The 24,855-nt window shown below is 34.3% G+C and overlaps 1 protein-coding gene across 5 annotated transcripts in view; it reads right to left on the minus strand.

Annotated features, from left to right (window-relative positions):
* Positions 1-17,357: 17,357 nt before the first annotated feature.
* Positions 17,358-24,855, minus strand: part of LOC110100972 (probable RNA-dependent RNA polymerase 4) — a 98,341-nt gene continuing 90,843 nt past the window's right edge. For 2 of the 5 annotated variants that reach the window (XM_028698406.1, XM_020828696.2), the window contains 4 exons: positions 21,616-21,778; positions 21,100-21,238; positions 17,816-17,979; positions 17,358-17,713 (listed from right to left, as the gene is read on the minus strand). In XM_028698406.1, coding sequence (XP_028554239.1) covers positions 17,474-17,713; positions 17,816-17,979; positions 21,100-21,238; positions 21,616-21,778 — 706 coding nt within the window. In that variant the 3' untranslated portion in view covers positions 17,358-17,473. The remainder of the gene's footprint in view (positions 17,714-17,815; positions 17,980-21,099; positions 21,239-21,615; positions 21,779-24,855) is intronic. The other 3 variants (XM_028698409.1, XM_028698408.1, XM_028698410.1) reach the window with 3 other exon arrangements.

A 24,855-nucleotide genomic window follows, 5' to 3' on the forward strand; every position in this document is an offset into this window, starting at 1 on the left:
TATTTTGATATGGTCAGGTGAGTATTGAGCCATTCATATTTACTGTTTTTATGTGATCAGGCAAATGTTGAACCCTACCTGATTGAGAGCCTGATAGAGTCCTTATGAAGCATACCTCACCACCCATTCACTATTTATTTTACTATTTCGAATTGATCAGATGAACATCGAGTTGTCTACATTCACTCTTCTAATATGGTGAGGTGAATGTCATACTTTTTTTGTGATTGTCTTGATGTTTTGATATGGTCAGTCGAACATCAGATTTTGCTGCTTCTTTATTTGCTATTTCAATATGGTTGGACAAATACTGAGTCACCCCCATCACTATTTTGATATGGTCAAGGGAAAGCGCAATCCTTTCACATTCTATTCTGTTGTTTCGATATGGTTAGGAAGATAGTTAGTTTAATTTTTACTCTGGATCTTTATTCATTATTTTGATATGGTCGAGTGAATATCGAGTCACCTAATTCAATGTTTCGATATGGTTAGGTGAATGTGAGACCCTTCCATCTTATATTATGTTGTTTCGATATGGTCAGGCTGGTAGTTGATTTTACTTTACCCCTTTACTCTATGTATCATTGTTTCGATATGGTCAGGTGAACATCGAGTTGTCCACGTTCACTGTTTCGATATAATCAGTTGAATTTGAAACCCCCCCCCCCCTCCCCCCGGTTTACCTTTATTTTCTTCTCTATTCTGCCCTTACTATAGGGTAAGGCAGGTAGAGGATCCCCCCTACTTCCTTTCCTTGAGGATCCTATATGTGATCCTTATCCTCCTTGTATCACTATCGGATCTGTGGTCGGGTGATCGTTGACCATCTTTTCCCTCACCTTCACACATTTGTTCTAGATGATCGTTGAATTTTCTTTAGTTCTTTATATTTTGTTTCAATTCTACTCATGTGAGCATTAGATCCCTTTCTCCTTCTCATATTCTGCTATTTCAACCTGGTTATGTAAATAGTTGATTTTCTTTCCATGGCTCTCCGTCACTATTCTGATTTGGTCAAGTGAGGTGTTGAGCCTCATTCATTCGTTGGTTCGAGTTAGTTAGGTAAATATTGAGTTTCTCTCTTCCTTCTATCCCACCATGCTTGCATGATTGTGTGATTATTGTATGAATGAGTGATTGATTGATTGAGTGCATGGTCATTGTATGATTGTTTGATCTTAAGGTAATCATTACATCTTAAATTGTTCATTGCATAATTAAGTGATTGTTTCATATTTGGGTTTGTTGCATGAACATATGACTATTGCATGATTAAATGATAGTGGCATTAACGTGTGATCGTGTGATCATTACGTAGTTATATGATTATTGTATGACTATTGCATGATCATTTGCTTATTATTATGAGATTTGATATGATTAGAGGATTATCGTAAATTTATCGTATGGTCGTGTGGTTACTATGTGATCGCATGATTGAGGTATGACTAAATTATTGTTATAGGATTAGTTGATTGTGGCATGGGTGTATGATTATGTGATATTATGATTCAATGGTCATCATACGATTGCTTGATTGTATTATTATGTTATTGATGCATGGTTGCATGGATATTATGTGGTGGGACATTTATTGCATGATTATTGTGTGATTGTATGTTTCTCGGTTCTCATTAGTTGAATGTAGGGCTGCATCTTCTCAGTGAATCTCATTAGTTAATCATAGGGTTGCATCTTCCTAGAGATTGGTAGGCTAATAACAACATGTACGGTTCACTTGTCGTTCTCCGCACTTATTACGGATCCGTTTGTTGACCTCAATTTTCGTTCAAGTGCCCTCGAGGGCCTTTGATTAATTTAATCAAGCCCCATCAAGTCTAATTCGAACTCGAATTAGTTCGAATTAGACTCGATCATATTTGATTAAGCCTGATTAGTCCACCTTAGCCGCTTCGAGTTTGATATGATTCGAGTCGTCATTTTATTTAAATTTAATTGTGTTAATTTGATCAAATCAAATTAAACCCAAATTGACCCGAATCGGATCTGATTTTGAACTTGACTTTTAGTTCAATGTATTTAATTTAATTCCTTTTTTTCTCATAAGTTTGAATTTGTTCATAAATCAAGAAATCAAATGAACGAGATTTCATCGAAATTCAAATACTGAGTCGTTGCCTCAATTCACTTGTGCGATATCCTTATTTTTAGAAGGAATGTAGGCCTCGTTAGCAAAAATTCAGCGGGCTTCCTTTCTTGGCATGAACGGGCATTTACTCCGAGCATTGGCAAGGGTCTCCAGATCTGGCTCCAAATTTTCAAGAACTTCCTCTGGTTTGTAGAAGCCAGGCGGACCAAAGCGTTCTTCCCTTCATGTGTGAGAGCTCCCTACTCCCGGCCATTCTTTCTTTTAGAACCAACCAAGACGAATGACCTTGAAGCTCTCGATATCCCTACCTTTATCTCCAGATTAGCTCCATCCAAAGAGGTTAGACGCCATTCCAAGACCTGTCTGACTCCAGGTGTGTAAAATCCCCCTTACTCCCATCTTTCCCACTTCTGGATCGACCTAGGCGAAGGGACCCGAGCCACCTTTCACTTCTTCAACAACAGGTATATATCTTATTCATCGTTTCTCCTTCTCCCTTTTCTTCTTCTCTTCCTTCTTTCCTTTTCCTTCAATCTTTCTCATCACCAAGGTGAAATAGATTTTATTGGTTCAAAGTGAAGTTTGCTTTGCATAGATGACTATGATGTGTGTAGACTTTGTTTGAAGAAATGTTTACTTTATGAAGGAGATTAATTATGTCATATTATTTTATAAAGATCTTTTCATCATTGTTGCTTATGAGAAATTCGTTGTGTTTCGTAGTTGTTGGACGATGATACGCATGCTATGTTGAGTTATGGATGATTATGCTTTGAGTAGATTGTGTTGAACAATCTAATTCAAAATGTCATGATTATATGTTAGCAAATCCATTTGAAAGGCTATGGTTTAATGATATATTCCTTCATCCTAAAGTTCCTAATGAAATGGGTCGAGATTACATTCTTAATAGATTAACTAAGCATGTGGATAGATCTAGATCTTCTTTCCCTTAGGGTAAAGCATGATTTTCACATAGCATCACATATTAGTTGTTCAATGAAATGCCTCAATGAGGAGGCTAATTCGTAAGTCTAAGTTTAGAAGGATCTTTGTAGCAACACATTCTTTTTGGATTGAACTTCTTAATTGAAGAAAGGTCTTGACATGAAAGTAAATTTGTGAGTCTAAGTTTAGAAGGATCTTGTCATATATTTGTTAGCTTGAAGCATGATTTATATTTCTATAGCTATTAAGGATTAACATAACAAATGTCAAAAATCTTTCGTTGACTTCAATGGTATTATTGTTAATAATGAGCTTAGGCTAATTCGAGAAAGCGGACTTTTCAGTTAGCCCATCTTCTTCTCAATAATATAAAATGGGTTTCAAACCTTTGGCAAGTATTGTATGTTTGACACAAAAGCATGTTCACAAGTTTAAGTTGAAGTTCCTTTTAAAACTTTTTGGTGACATAGAGTGTGAAGGAAGAAAATTTGTTGGAGAATTTGTATTTGTTTTGTATACTCAAAGTCATGTTATTTATGTTCTTGGAGGCATGTTTAGCTATGAATCATTGGCAGACTTTGAAGTCTTTTCATGTTTTCTTGAATCTTATTTTTTTCTCTATTTGCTTGGATCCCATGAAAGAGTAGCGTTGGTGATTGTGTTGGAGAATCTAAATGGCATTTTGTGTTTCAACTTTTGAGCATGTTTTGGGTCGTGAAGAGCTATGCTTCATGTTGATTTCGATTATTGAGATTGAATTATTCAAATACAAGATGGCTTGCTTTAAGTTGAAAGGTTTTATAATTTTCTTTGGATGGGTATACATAATGTTTGAGAGCATTTGTGTGTCTTCTCTCTCAATGAAGAATATTCATAGTTATTTTTATGTGGGTTTTCTATTCAAGAGTTTTCTTAAATATGTATGGATTTGTTACGATGGGTTTGAGTAGAAACACGAGAGGGGACTTGGCATGTGTGGTATAATCCTTAAAGGCATCCTTTCATATTTAATTGATTATAAGTCGATTAGAGAGAAATTTGAAAGCTTTTATAAAGTTAGTCATATGCATTAGTAGCCCACTATGACAAAAAGGAGTATAAATGCTTTGCGATGTTTCATGTGGTTGTTTGAGAGGGAAGTTGCATTGTCTTATTTACATGCTGTATGAAGTGTTTTCCTATGGATTTTGGAGAAAGACATATGTTTGAAACTTAATCTTGTTGGATGATGGTTGAAGTACAGAAGTTTGGAAAGTAAACATCGACTCTCTTTACTTCTCCCTCTCTCTTCCTACAATTTCTTTTAATACTTGTGTATTGAGATAAAGTGTGGTGAAATGCATGAACTATTTCCAAAAATTGAAAGCTTCAAAAGGCAAATGACTCAACCAATATACAAGCCCAAAAAAAGGTATGTCATTATTTTTATTGCATTTTGTTTTGATTATTTACATGATTAACATTAACTTGCTCTAATACAACTTTCTCCCTTTTCAGTGTTCTTTGCGATGGGACTTTGGAGAGCAAAGAAGAAGGATCATTTGGGGCACTAGATGAAGAATCATGGACAAACGGATCTGAGCATCAGTCGCCCCCATCCATTATGGTGGGGGTGATTGTAGCCTTCGGTATTGTGAGTTTTTTCTTCAAACTTAGATGACCTTTAGGGAGCCCTTTTGTGTGCACGCTCCCCCACCCTTTAGGACCCTATAGAAATTTTAATTATTATATTATTTTTCTTATCTTATTTTATTATAAGTTCATAAACTCATTTATATGCGTGGGTTAGAAATAAATATCTTTTCATCCCCTACAATACTAGTGACACTTAAGGAAAAAAACTAAGCATCAAGTCTTAGATAATTTAGCCTTATAATGCATGCTCTTTTTAGGATAGAAATATAAAACATAAAAAACTTAGTGACGTGCTATCCTATGATTAGTATGTCATAATTTATTAATAATAATCAATGAAAAACACTAATAATCCAAGTCAAAATGTAAAGAAAACATTTAACTTTTAATCAAATAATAACCAACACACATAGTCAATAAAAATATAAAATTAGAACATGAACTTAAACTTAAACTGATCAATCCATTAATCACCTTCTAACAAATCCAAAATTAAAAGATATGAACAAATTTAAATCAAACCTAGAAGCCTTTTAATACCCAAATTTTGAAAAATCATAACTAATTCCTGAAAATTCCAAATTGGGTAAACTAAAAGGCATTTAACTCTAATTAAAATCTAGTATCTATTAAAAATATTAACTTTCTAGAAACCAACTTAAATTGAAAAGTCAACTGTCCGATTAATTCTAATTCATAACTAGGAATCAAAACTTCTAAAATTCATAACTTTGCATAGAAAATTCCAAATCCAACAAACTCAAAATCTAATTACTCCTTCTTAGGTCTAATATTTTATTAAAATGCTAGAACCCCAAAAACTAGCTTACTTCTAAAAGTGACCTTTTGGACCCCTTAACCTAGTAGATAGGATAACATTGGACCTTCTAAAATCCGATAATCTAACTTAAACATTGGAGAATAATATTCTAAACATTAAAATTGAACACCTAACTAAATCAATTAAAATTGACCCCAAGATATTAATATTTGAACCTTAAATAAAATTCCCCTTTTGACCTTCAACAAATCAGATAACAAATAACTTAAATTAATCACCCAACATAGGTATATCCAAAACCACATAGCTTACTACACACACATAGAATTGTTTGCTAGGACACTACTTCCAACTCTAGGTTAGGTCGATGCTTTCCTTTTCTATTTATGTTATGTGATGCTCTACATGTGGAACATATGCTGGTTGCTTTAATTTGTTGTGATTACTATGTAATGAACTTTTTTTATATTTTCTTTATGATGCATTGTGAGATAGATTACCCATAGGTAATGGACGATCTTGATACTAATGATGTCTTTTACACGTGGTCATGCTCATACAACGCTAATAAAGAGGGCTAAAATAATAAATAATAATCATGTAATTATTTTCTACACGTGTTTCAGCCGCTTAACCCCTAAATAAATAAGAGCATGACAAAGTGTGGCTGACATGAGTAATATATTTTTCATATATAATTGTTTGAGATATTTTATATTAACTGCCTAGGATAACAATGTAGGAGAGCCTAAAATTTCTTTTTTTTCATGATGTGATGTATTTGGTGTATCGAGTTATGAAAGTTTTCAAAAATAAGCCATTTCAAACATAAGAGATCCAAATGGAAAAAGAAAGGCTCTTCACATGAAATTTCTTTTTCACTTGGGTACCCTTCTAAAGGACGAACCCTATGAAGACCGAAGGAAGACGATTAGTAAAAGAATTTGAAGACAAAGATGAAGACAAAATATCTTATTTTTAAGACTTACGTTATTTAGTAGGATTTGAATCCAGGTTGTTGTCGGTTGGGCCTAGCCACTATTACTTTTTTGTAGACTCTGGATTGTACTATATATGGCACTTGCCATGGACTTTCTTTTTACTCTGGTGATTTTATTTATATTTATGTGTTTATTTTGATTGCATCGTAGAAATTATCTGTTTTTTATAAGTTTCTTTCTTATATGTGTGTGCGTCTTATTTCACTAGGCTCTTTAAGGACTAAATTTTTTCTACTCGTAACTAAAATTTAATATTTTAAGAATTAAATAAGATTAAAATCTAACGATCTAGTAAATAATTAGAATCATCAAGAGTCGCATGCATATTAATGTATCTTCTCTCTCCTTATTTTAAGACACTTCCCCGTTTAGGTGTAGAGTCCAGATAATCTGACCTATGATGATGAGGTGCTAGATCTAGGAAGGTCAAGTTTTTCAAAAAAAAATATATTTTATAGGCATTTTTTAAATTTTATCCATACTTGATTTGAAAATTTTATCTAGCATGCATTGCATTAAAAACTAATTAAATCAAAATTTTAATTGCATTAGTTATAAAATCATTCTACCATACATAAGTATAAGACCACTTAAAAAACTTTCTAGATGTCGGTCCTAATTTTCGAAAACTTTGCTACCCACCCATCTATCATGAAGACCAGAAAGCATAGATTTTATACGACTAGGTAATTAGTTGGCATTCCTTTTCAGGCAATATTTAGGTCCAGAATGTGTTAGCTATGACACAAATGTTAGTGTTGTGTGTAGAACACCAAACTCATTCTAGATTTAGGCTTCAAGGCTACTACATTCAGTGTCTCGTAGTATGCCCATCAGTGGATAAGTCCCATATTATTAAAGGGCTATAAATCTTTTCTATCCGCATCACAGGGATGGCGTCACCTCCATCCTTCTCTCTTCTATGCTCTGAGTGCATTATTCATATCTTTTCTCTAATTTTTTCTCATTACTTTAATCCTTCTGGATGTTGATGTGAGCCGTTTGTGTTGACTAAGCCAAGTCGAACCCTTCTCTCCCTTTCAATAGGAATTTCTTAATCTCCTCCCTATGTGCCAATCTCATTTGAAAGAATAATGTATGATCATTAATAAAGAGTCTTCTTAGGCCTCAGCTTAAGATATAATTAATCACAGGGTCTTGTGCCTGTGGGAAACTGAATCCCATTTCCAATAAACCCCACTTGAGCCGATGTATGGGGTGGGGCTCATTGTTTCGATCAGGTCATGCATATTATTACACATTGGGGTACGTAGGCGAGAGTTGCTATCCTCAATGGTTAATCGTATGTACAATCTAATATACTCTTTCATTGTCCTGCTTGCAAAAAGAGCGTAGGCCTGCGATTGTTTTGTCCTTTGGGATGGGGGGACTCGTTGTTTCGATCAGGTCATGCATATTATTACACATTGGGGTGCGCAGGTGAGAGTTGCTATCCTCAATGGTTAATCGTATGTACGATCTAATCTACTCTTTCATTTTCCTGCTTGCAAAAAGTGCGTAGGCCTGCGATCGTTTTGCCCTTTGGGATGGTGCGATTGTACCCCTCCACGCTCTGTCCTCCGCATAATGGTTTTTCCTTTAAGAGGTCCAGAAGCGCCAAAGGCAAATGTGTCAACATGCTTCCATTTTTATTATAGGCCCTTAAAATAACTCACTCTTTAATGTTAAAAAAAAAAAACTCACTCTTTAATGACCAGATAGGCACCTTACTCTCCCATAACACCTAGGCCTTTCTAACTATTGAACTCACTAAGTTGAGAGTGCAAGTGGTAATTGTCATCAAAGACTACAAATGAAATGTAATTAAGCATTTCAATTTAGTGGGCAAGGTTTTCCTAATATTTAATTATAATTAAACTTTTGAATTTAGAGTTCAATTTTTTAAATCACTATAAAATACTAAAGAGTTCACCCAAAATATGATGCCAACACTATTTTAGCCACCTAGCTACTGCTCAGACAAATGAAATTACATCAAATTGCTTTTGGAAAATCCAATCTAGAGTTCAAAATGTATTTCTTAAACTACAATAAATAAAGTTACAACATTATGCCTATAAGATAATCTATATGAAATCTTAACCTAAGACTTCCCTTAGACCTGATCGTATGAATAAAAAATGATGCATCTTTTTCTTGTTTTTGGGCATGCAGCTGACATGGTGCCCTTCCTGCAAGGGTAATTTTTTGAGGAATCTGATGCTGAGCGATCGCTACCTGGCAAACAATTGAGAATACAATATATATATATATATATATATATATATATAGTTTTAAAATATAATTACCAAAGAATTGTAATTAAGCATTTAAATTTAGTGGGCAAGGCTTTCTTAATATTTAATTATAATTAAACTTTTAAATTTAAGGTTCAATTTTTAAATCACTATAAAATACTAAAGAGTTCACCCAAAATGTGATGTTCCCACTATTTCAGCACCTAGCTACTGCTCAAACAAATGAAATTACATTTTGGGGGAGGAAGAAAAAATAATTGGTGAAGTTTTAAACAATTTGGGGGAGGAAGGAGAAATAATTGGTGAAGTTGAAGAAGTTGTTGTTAAGGCCTATCGGGAGGAATTTTGTTGATATGGAAGCTAGGGACGGCTTCATTCAAAGTGGTGGAAGCATCAACACAGTTTGTGGTAGGTGACCTTGATGTTCTCAACAAAGGCACTTGGAGAATAGCTACCATTTATGGGAGCAAAGATGATTACAGAATAAGGTTTCTATTGGACGGTTTGGATCGTCTCATGGTCAAAGATGTTCCTATGATTATAGGAGGAGATTTCAATTGCTTGTTGTCTAAGGAGGAAAAGAAAGGAGGGAGGAAGTTTTTATTTAGTCTGGGGACTAAGGAAATGAAGTCTTTTATCTCTTGCAATGATTTGCATGAGGTTACTTGTGTTGGTCCCAAGTTCACTTGGTGTAACAACAAGAAAGGAGCTGAAAGGAACATGGAAAAGCTGGAGAGGTGCCTTGTTAATTCAGCTGCTTTTAACTCTCCTCATAGATTAATGGAAAGGCATTTCACAAGGATTGCTTTGGATCATAGACCGATCTTACTGAATTTGCTGGATTTCAGTTCTCCAGCCAGGAAGGTTATTAGATTCGAAGAGGTTTAGACTTCAATTCCTGCTTCTATAGAAATAGTGAGAGAATCATGGAGAAGAAAAGCTCAAGGAGATCCTTCTCAAGCTTTAAACCAAAAGATTAAAAGGACCTTAAGGAATCTTCACTATTGGAGTAAAGCTAAGTTTAAAGATCTCAGTCTTTCTAAAGAAGAGCTAAAAGCAGATATTCTGGTTTTACATGAGAAGGAAGCTGAGGTTTGGGAGCTTTCGAAGGATGAGAAATGGAAATTGAAAGCTAAAATAGAGGAGCTCAATTCTGTTTTAGCCCGGTTCAATACTACATGGAGACAACATGCCAAAATTAAGTGGCTGATGGATGGGGACACAAACTCCAGATTCTTCCAAGCTTTTGCAAGTGCTAGGAGGAATTTAAACTACATCCATAATATCAAAAACAAGCAAGGAGACATGGTTGAGGATCAAAAAGATATAGAGGAAGTGTTGTTTCAGTTCTTTAACAGCAAATGGGAAAATAGGGAATGTATATTGAATGGATGGTCAGTTCCTGTTAATACCTTGGAAGAAGTTGATAAAAAGTTTCTGAACAGAGGATTTACAATTGAAGAACAGGAGAAGGTCATTAAGGAGCTTGGAGGTAATATAGCACCGGGTCAAGATGGTATGACTTACTCATTTTTTAAATTCTATTGGAACATCATTAAGGTTGATTTATGGAAAGCCATCGATCACTTTTTCATAAGTGGTAAGATGAATGATAGTTGGAAAAACACAAATATTGTATTGCTTCCTAAAATTAAGAATCCTACATCTCCTTCCAATAACAGGCCCATTAGCTTATGTAACTCGGTTTATAAGATAGTGGCTAAAATTCTCCTTAATACTCTTGTTTGTTATTCCAAATTTAATCTCTAAAGAACAAGTGGCTTTCATGAAAGGGAGGTCTCTTTCAGATCACGTTCTAGTCGCTCAAGAAGTTTTTCACAAATTCAGGCACTCCAATTCTTCCAAGGGGATGGTCTCATTCAAGATTGATATGGAGCAAGGCTATGACTCCATGAGTTGGCCAACATTGAATAATGTTCTAAAGTATTTTGAATTTCTAGATTTCTATGCTAATCTTATTATGGAATGTGTTATTACACCTAAATTTTCTTTACTTGTCAATGGAATCTATTCAAAGTGGATTGATGCTAAATGTGGCTTTCGCCAAGGATGTCCACTTTCCCTTTTTTGTTTGTGTTGTGTGCTCAATTACTATCTAATGCATTCTTACAAAGGGGGAATTCTATTGGGATTAGCATTTCTTCAAATAGTCCCAAGGTCTCTCACTTGCTATGCCGACAACATCATGGTTTTCTCTAAAGCTAACTTGAAATCTGTTAGAGAGGTAAAAGGTATTCTTTTGGAGTTCTGTGGAAGGACGGGTCAAAAACTCAACTTACAAAAATTTGGAGTTCTTTTTGGAAGGTAATTGAAGAAAGAGAGAAGGAAGAAGATTTGTAAAATAATGAAGTTCAGGGAACTTCACGAATTCACTTATCTAGGGACCAAGGTGGCATTGAGGAGGCTGAAAAGAGCTGATTTTCAGTTCATTATGGACAAAGTATTGAATAAGCTAAGTATATGGGGTGGTAAACTGCTCTCATTAGTCGAAAAAATTACTTTGGTGAATTCAGTTTTACTTGCTTTACCTACTTTTCATACAACTTTGTCATTGGTCCCTAAACAAATTCTGATTGAAGTTGAAAAGGCATGCAGAAAATTCATTTGGAGCAAAGGAGATGGAAGCAATGGACTTCATTATGCTAGCTAGGACTTATTATGTAAACCAAAGAGTTGGGGAGGCCTCGGCATTAACTCTTGTTTGAAGAAAACAGGGCCTTTAAGGGCCAAGCTTGCATGGAGGTATTGTCAAGAGAAAGAGTCCCTTATGCATAAAGTTTTATTCCCCAAATATGGTCCAATTCCGTTTGAAGCTTCAACAAGGAAAACCAGATCGGTATCATGGAGATTAATTTGCAATGGAGGGAATTTTTTGAAGACAAAGTTAGATGGAGTATTGGCAATGGCAATTCAGTCAATGTGTTAAAAGATACATGGATCTTTGATAAGAGTTTGCTGTTTTGGCCAACCTTTATCAATCCTATGTTGGAAGATGATCAATTGGTGGAGAGATTCATAAGGAATGGAGTATGGAATGTTCAAGAGCTATAGAAATTCTTTGGTAAGGATTTATTGGAGCTAATATCTTCAATTCAGATTCATAGAAAGGAAGAAGACCGATTGGAGCTCATTCACAAGTTCTCTGGAAAATCCTTAACAGCCTTAGCAGTTGAAGCAGTTGTACCCGTCAATTCTGAGGTAAAAATTTGGAGGCGGTTTGAGAAACCCAAACTTATTCCTAGAGTTAATATTTTCTGGTGGAGATTACTAAATGAAGCTATTCATACAAACCAATTTCTGTGTTATAGAAGGCTTCAAGGCTTTGACTGAAATAGTGGAAAATAATGAGCACATAATTTATGGATGTAGTAAATTTCTAAATGTTGTGGAAGTTTTAAATAAGTGGGGGTTCAGAATTCCTAAATTCCATTCTCTGAAAGAATGCTTTAAGTGACTTGAGGTTCAAAGCTCTTCGATGAAAAGCTTTTACTGTAATACCATTTATCATTTCTGGAAATCCAGGAATTTTTTTTGTTCATGAGAAGGAGATTTTCAGTCCATTGATAATAGCTTCTAATGCGGTCTGCTTTATCGCTGGGTACAAGAATTCCAGTTGTACATTCTCAGGCAACGAGGGTGCTATTCAACCATCTAAGTTGCTCAACATTTGGCATCCTCCTCCGTCTAATTGAATCAAAGTCAACATTGATGTTGCCGTTCATAACTCCTACAAGGTCGAAGTTGGAAGAGTTTTTAGAGATCATCTTGGGAGGTTTTTGCTAGCTTTTGGTAAAGATTTTATGCACTGGGATTAAGGTACTATGGAACTTCAGTCAATCCTTTTGCTGAAGAGTGTAATCATAAATTGGATGAAGAATTATAAAGGATTGGTTATTAAAGGTGATAACAAGAATGTTATCAATTTCATCAAGAGGGTGGTGGAAAAAGGAGGTAATGATTTCATAGATTTATCTTTTATTAAAGAATTCAATTTAGTTATTTTTAAATCGATCGTCCTGGACGTTTCCCAGAACTAGTTTCAGGCCGATATTTTGAACAGTACAGATCGGCCTGGACGATCTCACTATCGTCCCGGACGATCCTGGGAGGAAATTCCAAGCCAGAGAGGAACAGTAAGGGAACGAGGTCTCACATTTTTAATCACTATAAAATACTAAAGAGTTCACCCAAAATGTGATGTTCCCACTATTTCAGCCACCTAGCTATTGCTCAAACAAATGAAATTACGTTTTGGGGGAGGAAGGAGAAATAATTGGTGAAGTTGAAGAAGTTGTTGTTGAGGAGAGGAATTCTGTTTTGGTTCCAGCTGGAATAAACAAAGATGAATCAACATCATTTGATTCCTTGGAGGATAAATCCATTATGCAGGAGGATGGGTCTAGTAAATCAAAAAGAAAAGGTGCTAAGCAACTTAGGGGACTTGGTCCCATTAAACTTGTTCCAAGAAGTAGAAAACTGGAAGGAGATGTGAAAGGAAGGGCGCGGAACCTTTTCCCCTTAGACCATTAAATGTCTTCTATCGGATTTTGGAATTGTAGGGGAGCAAGAAAAAGGAAAGCTTCCCTATATGCAAGGGAGTTCATTCGAGATTATAGTTTATTCTTTCTTCGGTTGATAGAGACAAAGTTGATAGTGGTTGATAGCAAGCTTATTAAGGTGATGTTTGGAGAAGGTTGGGATTTCTTTTATGTTCCTTCTGAAGGCCTATCGGGAGGAATTTTGTTGATATGGAAGCTAGGGACGGCTTCATTCAAAGTGGTGGAAGCATCAACACAGTTTGTGGTAGGTGACCTTGATGTTCTCAACAAAGGCACTTGGAGAATAGCTACCATTTATGGGAGCAAAGATGATTACAGAATAAGGTTTCTATTGGACGGTTTGGATCGTCTCATGGTCAAAGATGTTTCTATGATTATAGGAGGAGATTTCAATTGCTTGTTGTCTAAGGAGGAAAAGAAAGGAGGGAGGAAGTTTTTATTTAGTCTGGGGACTAAGGAAATGAAGTCTTTTATCTCTTGCAATGATTTGCATGAGGTTACTTGTGTTGGTCCCAAGTTCACTTGGTGTAACAACAAGAAAGGAGCTGAAAGGATCATGGAAAAGCTGGAGAGGTGCCTTATTAATTCAGCTGCTTTTAACTCTCCTCATAGATTAATGGAAAGGCATTTCATAAGGATTGCTTTGGACCATAGTCCGATCTTACTGAATTTGCTGGATTTCAGTTCTCCAGCCAGGAAGGTTATTAGATTCGAAGAGGTTTAGACTTCAATTCCTGCTTCTACAAAAATAGTGAGAGAATCATGGAGAAGAAAATCTCAAGGAGATCCTTCTCAAGCTTTAAACCAAAAGATTAAAAAGACCTTAAGGAATCTTCACTATTGGAGTATAGCTAAGTTTAAAGATCCCAGTCTTTCTAAAGAAGAGTTAAAAGAAGATATTATGGTTTTACAGAAGAAGGAAGCTGACGTTTGGGAGCTTTCGAAGGATGAGCAATGGAAATTGAAAGCTAAAATAGAGGAGCTCAATTCTGTTTTAGCCCGGTTCAATATTACATGGAGACAACATGCCAAAATTAAGTGGCTAACGGATGGGGACACAAACTCCATATTCTTCCAAGCTTTTGCAAGTGCTAGGAGGAATTTAAACTACATCTATAATATCAAAAACAAGCAAGGAGACATGGTTGAGGATCAAAAAGATATAGTGGAAGTGTTGTTTCGGTTCTTTAACAGCAAATGGGAAGATAGGGAATGTATATTGAATGGATGGTCGGTTCCTGTTAATACCTTGGAAGAAGTTGATAAAAAGTTTCTGAACAGAGGATTTACAATTGAAGAACTGGAGAAGGCCATTAAGGAGCTTGGAGGTAACATAGCACCGGGTCAAGATGGTATGACTTACTCATTTTTTAAATTCTATTGGAACATCATTAAGGTCGATTTATGGAAAGCCATCAAACACTTTTTCATAAGTGGTAAGATGAATGATAGTTGGAAAAACACAAATATTGTATTGATTCCTAAAATTAAGAATCCTACATCCCCTTCCAATTACAGGCCCATTAGCTTATGTAACTCGATTTATAAGATAGTGGCTAAAATTCTCCTTAGTAGACTCTTGTTTGTTATTCCAAAGTTAATCTCTAAAGAACAAGTGGCTTTCATGAAAGGGAGGTCTCTTTCAAATCACGTTCAAGTAGCTCAAGAAGTTTTTCACAAATTCAGGCACTCCAATTCTTCCAAGGGGATGGTCTCATTCAAGATTGATATGAAGCAAGCCTATTAACTCCATGGGTTGGCCAACATTGAATAATGTTCTAAAGTATTTTGAATTTCCGGATTTCTATGCTAATCTTATTATGGAATGTGTTATTGGACATAAATTTTCTTTATTTGTCAATGGAATCTTTTCAAAGTGGATTGATGCTCAATTACTACTAATGCATTCTTACAAAGGGGGAATTCTATTGGGATTAGCATTTCTTCAAATAGTCCCAAGGTCTCTCACTTGCTCTATGCCGATGACATCATGGTTTTCTCTTAAGCTAACTTGAAATCTGTTAGAGAGGTAAAAGGTATTCTTTTGGAGTTCTGTGGATGGACGGGTCAAAAAATCAACTTACAAAAATCTGAAGTTCTTTTTGGAAGGTAATTGAAGAAAGAGAGAAGGAAGAAGATTTGTAAAATAATGAAGTTCAGGAAACTTCATGAATCCACTTATCTAGGGACCAAGGTGGCATTGAGGAGGCTGAAAAGAGCTGATTTTCAGTTCATTATGGACAAAGTATTGAATAAGCTAAGTATATGGGGTGGGAAATTGCTCTCATTAGCCGAAAAAATTACTTTGGTGAATTCAATTTTACTTGCTTTACCTACTTTTCATACAACTTTGTCATTGGTCCCTAAACAAATTCTGAATGAAGTTGAAAAGGCATGCAAAAAATTCATTTGGAGCAAAGGTGATGGAAGAAATGGACTTCATTATGCTAGCTAGGACTTATTATGTAAACCTAAGAGTTGGGGAGGCCTCGACATTAACTCTTGTTTGAAGAAAACAGAGCCTTTAAGGGTCAAGCTTGCATGGAGGTATTGTCAAGAGAAAGAGTCCCTTATGCATAAAGTTTTATTCCCCAAATATGGTCCAATACAATTTGAAGCTTCAACAAGGAAAAGCGGATCGGCATCATGGAGATTAATTTACAATGGAGGGAATTTTTTGAAGCCAATAGTTAGATGGAGTATTGGCAATGGCAATTCAGTCAATGTGTTAAAAGAAACATGGATCTTTGATAAGAGTTTGCTGTTTGGCCAACCTTTATCAATTCTATGTTGGAAGATGATCAATTGGTGGAGAGATTCATAAGGAATGGAGTATGAAACGTTCAAGAGCTACAGAAATTCTTTGGTAATGATTGTTTAGAGCTAATATCTTCAATTCAAATTCATAGAAAGGAAGAAGACCGATTGGAACTCATTCACAAGTTCTCTGAAAAATCCTTAACAGCCATAGCAGCTGAAGCAGTTGTACCCATCAATTCTGAGGTAAAAATTTGGAGGCAGATTGATAAACCCAAACTTATTCCTAGAGTTAATATTTTATGGTAGAGATTACTAAATGAAGCTATTCCTACAAATCAATTTCTGTGTTATAGAAGGCTTCAAGGCTTTGACTTATGTCCTAGAGGATGTGAAATAGTGGAAAATAATGAGCACATAATTTATGGATGTGGTAAATTTCTAGAGGTTGTGGAAGTTTTAAATAAGTGGAGGTTCAGAATTCCTAAATTCCATTCCTTGGAAGAATGCTTTAAGTGGCTTGAGGTTCAAAGCTCTTGGATGAAAAGCCTTTACTGTAATACCATTTATCATTTCTAGAAATCCAAGAATTTTTTTGTTCATGAGAAGGAGATTTTCAATCCATTGATAATAGCTTCTAATGAGGTATGCTTTACCGATGGGTACAGGAATTCCAGTTGTACATTCTCAAGCAACAAGGGTGCTATTCAACCATCTAGGTTGCTCAACATTTGGCATCCTCCTCCGTCTGATTGGATCAAAGTCAACATTGATGTTGCCGTTCATAACTCCTACAAGGCCGGAGTTGGACGAGTTTTTAGAGATCATCTTGGGAGATTTTTGCTAGCTTTTGGTAAAGATTTTATGCACTTGGATTCAGGTACTATGGAACTTCAGTCAATCCTTTCACTGAAGAGTGTAATCATAGATTGGATGAAGAATTATAAAGTATTGGTTATTGAAGGTGATAACAAGAATGTTATCAATTTCATCAAGAGGATGGTGGAAAAAGGAGGTAATGATTTCATAGATTTATCTTTTATTAAAGAATTCAATTTAGTTATTTTTAATTTTGTGGATAGAAAAAGCAATAAGTTAGCTGATATATGTGCTAACTATGCATGTTTTAGTTCTTTTATTTGGGAAGATGTGGTGAATAGCAAAATCCCTCCTACCTTCATTAAATTGTTAATGAAGGAATCGGATGGTATTAGATTGTAATTTCCATTTCTTTTTTTCCTTAATAAAGCATTTTTATTGCTTTCTTCAAAAAAAAAAAGGACAAATGAAATTACATCAAATTGCTTTTGGAAAATCCAATCTAGAGTTCAAAATGTATTTCTTAAACTACAATAAATAACGTTACAACATTATACATATAAGATAATCTATATGAAATCTTAACCTAAGACTTCCCTTAGAACTGATCGTAGGCATAAAAATGAAGCATCTTTTTCTTGTTTTTGGGCATGCAGCTTACATAGTGCCCGGCCTGCAACCTTCCATGCAAAGCTGCAATAACTAACTTTACTAGTAGACTTAGCCATTTTATAAGCTATCTGATATATTGCAAGAGCTTCATTGAATATATCTTCTTCTTTTTTTGTGCTCTCTTCAAATTCAGCTGCTCCATACAACAACTTAATGGTTTTTTGGAAAATAAAAATAAAAATATATTTATGTGTTAGGACGAGCTATTAAAAAAAACTCAATCATAAAAGCTTCATGAATAATAATCCTACCTTCTTATACTTCTGAATGACGTCATTAGCCCGTTTGTCTTTGTATTCTTGTGGCCCCTGCAACGCAGTCGCCATATCACATCTGTAGTCATCATAATGTTTCTTCCATATACTTGAGTAAGGTTCACGAGCCTCTTCACTAAGGCAAGGAATAAGCCACACGGCTAAATACCGCATGAAAGGAAAAAAAAAAAATTAAATAAAGCATTACGTCAAAAAGACAATTTTATTTGCATAAAAAATTACCTATCAAGCAAAATTCTAATTTCAAATCTTGAAGACCAATATAACAACCTACATATTATATTTACAGAAATAAGGTTTTCATTTAAATTTAAAACTATTCCCATCCTCAAGTTCAATATTAAATAGCCTTGCAATCATATATTAAAAACAAAAAACAAAATAATCCAAAAGACGGATAATTTCTACAAAATTTCAATAAAAACAACTAAATAAAAGGCATAATTTAAATTCATAAGCTAATCTGGTTCAACCTAGACTTGGGTATAGACATGATTATTGATTTCAGTTGAAACATCTGAAGAGTCAAAATTAACACAACTCTTATTGGTTCGTTGGTTTGGAGTTTGGCTCTTGATTAAGAGGTCATGATTCGAGTCTCACATATGTCTAGTGTGTGTATTTGAGCTCTGCCCCTGATTTCCGAAAAAAAAGATCATAATTATGGCACACTTAAAAGTACAACTCTTTTTATCATAATCAACTCGTGTGATACAAAAGTCTTCCTTGAGAAGATGACACTAAAAAAAAATTATGCACTGTAAAACCAATGGGATGATTTAATCAGTGATGAGTTATTCAATGTTGCCAATTCGTGTAATAATGGAAAATAGATGTGGACAGCAGAAGAAAGTATATGTGTTAAAAAATGTACCTTGATAGGGTTTTATTTATGGTAAATAAATATCTAAATTAAATTCTAGAGACAATTGAATCAAACATTCAAGTAAAATAAATACCTAGGAACTTTGTATAAATAAGAATATCATGCAATAGCTTTCAAACATGTTTAGAGAAAACACTCTGATCCAGTTCTAACCAGTACATCATTGCCTTCATAAATACCAAGTTTCTTCTATAAACATCACCTTTAACCTTTTTTTACGCAAAGCATTTAAAAAGTATGATAGCCTTTGCAAGTTTAATTTTGCAACATTGTGCATTTTTTATTATTTGCATATTTGCTTCTATGTACAAAGAATCATGAAAACAAAAGGATAGGTGAATGCATGGAGTAGTGTTATTGCAGTTCGTTAATTTGCTCTTGGCCTATAAAAGAGCTTGCTAGGCTGCAAAATAGGTTATTGGACTGACATAATTCTAAAATCCTTCTACCTACCCACAGATTCTCTCGGTCTTAACAATATCTAGTTGCTTTTCTCTCTAAACATCATTTTTCATAATACCTTCCTTTATACTGATTTTGGCATCGAAGCCTCACCATCCTGAAAATTGGTTCTCTATCTCACGCCTTCAATAGCCATGCAATTAATCCCCAATTGCAATGCTCTACATGACACCTACATTCAGGTACCTTCATTATAGTTTCTCGTGTGTTCAACTTTTATTTGATCCACCCCCATCCCACTTGAATATAATAGTCACACTCAAGTCATAGCCATTCATGTGCTCGCTTATCCTCAGTAAAGGCTTGTCCTCGCTGTCATGTTGTAATAATCATGCTCCCACTTACAAGCACATTGCCTTTACCAGCATACATTTTTCTCTATATGACCGATTTGCATCCACAACGAGCACAACCCGCTACCCAGTTCACAATTCATCTCTCCACCATTGATAATGACGACGCACCAAAAATGTTGTAGACACTCATTTAACTATGAATTGGATTGTGCTTATTCTCCTCACTATTTTTTCCTACACCTAACACAAGTGCTGGCACCTATGGTGTGCTCCCTCGCTATGCATTGTTGCAAGCCGGATTAACCAAAAGAAAGATCACTCATATTTTAATAAGTATTAGATAGGAAGAAAGAAAATTTTAATTAAGAGGAGCATATGGGATTATGCAATTAAAGTAGAATTTAAACAAGTTAACAAATAATGAATGTCCTGCATGTAGTTATATATACGATGTTTAGGTACTAAGCTATGATGGACAACATATGAGGATTGGTTGGGGGACAATCTCCAAAAGCTTAAGTGTGCATTTCTGATTTCAAAATTAGGCTAAATGCTCCTTTCTTCCACATTTGATTCGTTTGATTGATATGTATCTAATTCATTTACCTTCATATCCATTGCATGAAGTTATTGTGTTAAGATTTGTTATTGAGAATTGAGAATAGTTTTGCAGTGATTTTCATATGGTTTAAAAGAAATATAAATTTCAAGTTATGTTTAAACTACTAATGCAATCTTTATACTATTTTATGCAAATTTTCTCATAAATTGTTGATGCATGCTGAGGTGAAAGTTAACTGAATGATATACAGAAATGTCAGAAATGAATACATTCGTATGTTGAAAGGTGGACTACTCCCTTATATAGCAAGGATGCAAAATATAATAGCGCATTAATGACTTTAATCTTACCGTCATAGACAATAGTGGATGCATGAGCTATGCCTCATTGTATTCATCTGGATGCATCAGTCAATGATAAGTTAGGTGCAGTATTGCCACAAACAATAATAGATTTATAAACTGCACCTTATTTGCTGACAATGTAGGTATCGGCAAATTGTGAGTAAGGTTTATAGTTAGATATTGCTCCTGAGAAAAATTTATTAAGCATCCACACTAAGCTATGAGAAAATAAGATCCTCTAAGCTCTATGTATAGAGAAAAAGGGTAACAATTTATATTGACAATTAGTCCGATCATAATATTGGAGCATTAGCTTATTCCTCTAATTTCAAAGACATTATTATGCAAAACGAAAAGAATCTCAAGAAGCAAAAAATTTCTAATGAATATTACACTTAATAAATATAACTTAATTTACAAAGCATTAAAAAAATTGGTCTCTACAAAATTAAAATGTCATCAGGAAAGTTATTGGTTAGAAAACTTTAGAACAAGGATAGTAACTTAATAAATAAGGAAAAATAAATTAATAACTAAAACATCATAATATACGCATTATTAAGGAAAACAGAAAAAATCATCATTTACTAAGTCTGCAGTCACATTTAGTTGTAAGGTTGCAAAATATTGTCTAAGATTAGAACCACGATACAGAAATATATCATGTTATATGCATGAAACATGTCAATTAATAGATTAAAAAGGGTTACCATTTGGGGGAACATCTTCTGTCTGAACAGTATCAACCTGATCGTGGATCAAACCGAGTATGGACTTTGAAATATAAGAATTTGTTCTTCCCATGAAATGTGGAAAAAGGTCAGCTTTGAGATCCCTGGGAACTTCAACCTAAGCACAAAATTACGAATGTGGCTTTAAAACAAGGTATATAGTGATTTTCAAGGGGTGCCGAGAATCATCGCAATTTACATCAATATTAGTAAGTTTTTAAATTTTTACAACACTAAATACATCTGACCGCTAATATTAGAATACAAAAACAAAAGAACAGAGCAGCTACACACTTCTAGCTAGACTATCTCAAGCTTTACAATGGTCACATCAACCACATATGAAAATGATGCTTTCAAAATTAAGTTAATCAAAAAAATCGACCAAGTTTCATGAATAGTATAACAGGAAGGTAACAGTGAAATATAATAAAATTCAGAGACCTTTGAAAAGAAAGTCACTTTCAATGGTAACATATAATAAAGTAAACAAACCTTCAGACCACTCTTCGGAGCATCCAAAGCATTGTAGTAGAGGTTAACTAAGTGAATCATTTTTTCTTCTAATTGTTTCTTTTCCTCAAAACAATCATCCACTAATGTTAATAGCCGATCCATGTACACCATCCAATGATTTGAGGCCTCACTGATTGCGTAGCTAAAAAACGTAAAATAAAACACAATGGTAAGAAACAACAATTTCCTACAACTGACAAAACGCAATAACAAAATTCAACATTTAATTTGTAGTGAGGGTAATTCTGTAAAACAGGAACTCAAATGAAGATGAATCAGCATAAGAGGCACTTCTTAGTGCAGAAAACTGGGTCATAATGAAGGTTTCATAGATTTTTATTCAACTTCTATGTTAGCTGGACCTCAAGTTATGAAAATTTAAAATTACATATATATATTTAAAAAAGTGTTTTAAATGTGATACCATATGATGGATAACGATAGATGAGCATGCATAACATCACAAGATTTGGATGTGTTGCAATGTAAGCTAATTCATCAACCCTATCATGTGAAATGCCCGATAATAACAGTAATGAACCAATTAAAGTATTTATCAGTCATTTTATTTATGCCTAGTTTAAATTGTAAAGAACATATTTTTTTTATTAGCATGTTACAACTGTTATCTTTTCTTAAATGTTTATTTCAAGGTAATAGGAATAACTTCATACAACCATGTTGACCTTGTTAGTATATGGTGCTTTCGAAAATAAAATCGGTAAACTGTCACATAGATAAATAAGTTAGTCAACAAGTCAAACCAAATACTAATAAAGTCATAGAGAAGATGCACGTGAAAAATGATTATTTTTAAGTATGTATATCACATACAGACAAAACATTTCTTTTTTAAAAGAGGAGATAAGTGGGTACAAATTGAATCTTTAGCCCAATATAGGTCTAGTTATAGAATACATGAATAAAACAGAGTTAATTGTTGTCTCGCATGAGGATCCATTAGTCTAGGAAACCCCACCTAAATGTATCAACTTAAGCATTCTCAATATTGCCATTTAGATTTCTTTCTCAACGCTCCTCCAATGGATCAATCTATTTTATCTTCAACCTTACTCATCAACTCAACACAGATGACGTCCTGTCATATTGCAACGGAAAACCTGTAATCTTTTTGACTTCCAAATGACACATCCTAGTTCATCAGAAAAAAATTAGTAACGATAGCCTAAAGACATTAACCTAAGCCTTCTCCAATATAATGATCTCTTCTTAATTATCAACTCTTCATTCAAAATCACTTTTTACGAGCATTTAGAAGTGTTATGATTCATTTAATACTCTTTTTATTTTATCAAACTCAATTCATGTCTCTTAAAATAATAGATCTAGAAAATTTTCCTCGTGAACTTCCCAATATTTTTCGATTTAAATAATTTATTGTTGATTGTTATGTGCTCATGTTAAGTTCCTTATTACTTGCAAGAATTGAAAATATATTTTCCACAAGAAAATTAGAAAGTAGATAACTTGATTCCATGAGATTTTGCACAAGTTGAGAATTTTATATTCCTAATTCAAAGCCTTCTATAGACATATGCCTGCAAATCAAACGTCTTTCCCAATCATGGAACACAACCTTCAATAAACAATGTCACAATGCTCCAATTTAATTTTGGCTCTAAGATGTCTGCCAATATTTTGCATTGAAATGTGTCCTTCCATGTTTGGAGATCGGGTGTGCGGCAGAGATAGGGGCATGGAGATAAAATTCTTAAGAAAATTGAGACTGCTATTTGATCAAAGGCTTCTTTTGGATCTCTTAATTTATCTAATAGACCATGTTAGAAACCAGGAGTTCAAATACAAAGGTAAAACCCACACAATGAAAGTTGAAAACATGACAGGATATTTAGAGAAAGACCTCAGCTAGAAAAAGTCTTTCAACTCAACTTAGAAATCAAAGGTATGGAAATTTAAAACATATAGGTTTTACAGCATGATCAATGTGTGATTTAAGAGCACATTGTGGACATGATCCTTTGATTTTGAGGAACTATCCAATCTATTAATAGCCGGGGCCTGAGCCTGGTTTAATCAACAATATCTTTTATTACATGGTCTATTTTGAATTTGAAATGCATGGCAATTTTTAAATCATTGGACTGGTGACTTACTGCACAAATAACAAAGTAGCTATTATTGCCTTTTTGGTATTATAGTTTTTTTTTACATTTTTTACTTTTTATTTTTATAGTATTTCCTCTTAGGTGAAGATTTCCTTTTGGGTCATCAGCAGACTTCTTGTAGCCTATTTAATGCGAGCAATGTCTTGATGACTTCTTTTCTAGATATCTTTGAACGCAAAAATGAAATTTTATGCTACAAATACATTGGGCCAAATAATGCCATAGGCAAAATGACGTGCACTCCATAATAGCCAAACACCTTATCTTGACCCTTTAGGTAAAGCATGTGATGAGCAATTATAAAATTTAGCACGACCATTAAGACTATATAGCATATTAAGGATAGTTATCAATTTTACTTGGACATTGCTTCAATGAATTTGGACTCAACTGACGAATGATACCAATGGACTCTTTAAGTTTTCTTTGCTTGGAGAGGAGAAGAATGCTTCACCAAAGACAAACTGGATGACGACCAAGAGAATATCGCTTCAAGGAAATATATAGCTAATTTTATTAGGTGACTATTTGCACGTAATCCTTAATTTATAATGCTTCACTACAACATTAATGCTAGATTGGTCATTTATATATTCGCATTTAATTTCTATTAGGAATTAACATTTCGTAGAGTGTTTAGGAAAGCTTAGCGGTTTAGTTGTCATTCTATTCCTACAAATAGAAGTTCAGCACTTCAAAAAAATGATGGCATAAAGAGCAGTACGGGAATTTCATGCCACCAATATCATAGCTACCAAATTTTTTACTTTGAGTATTCAATAAAACAAAAACTTTTAGAATTCAAAATATAGAGGTTTGGGTATTCCACCATCTCCATTTACTTGATCTTCAATCAAGTAAATGATCTTTATTCTTGGACTTCTAAGCCTTAACTCTTCCTATTTAACCCAAATCCAATGAGGATTTTCCTCCTCTTTGGCCTAAAAGTCAAAGTCTATCTATTTGGCCCAAATCATAAATAATCTCTTCTTCATTTAGACCCAAACTCTAGACATCTTCATTTAACTAAAACAAATAATCCCTCCCCTTTCACAACATTTAAAATGCAAGC

The sequence above is a fragment of the Dendrobium catenatum genome, unplaced genomic scaffold (assembly GCF_001605985.2).
Source record: "Dendrobium catenatum unplaced genomic scaffold, ASM160598v2 fragScaff_scaffold_1082, whole genome shotgun sequence".
In the NCBI taxonomy this organism is placed as follows: domain Eukaryota; kingdom Viridiplantae; phylum Streptophyta; class Magnoliopsida; order Asparagales; family Orchidaceae; genus Dendrobium; species Dendrobium catenatum.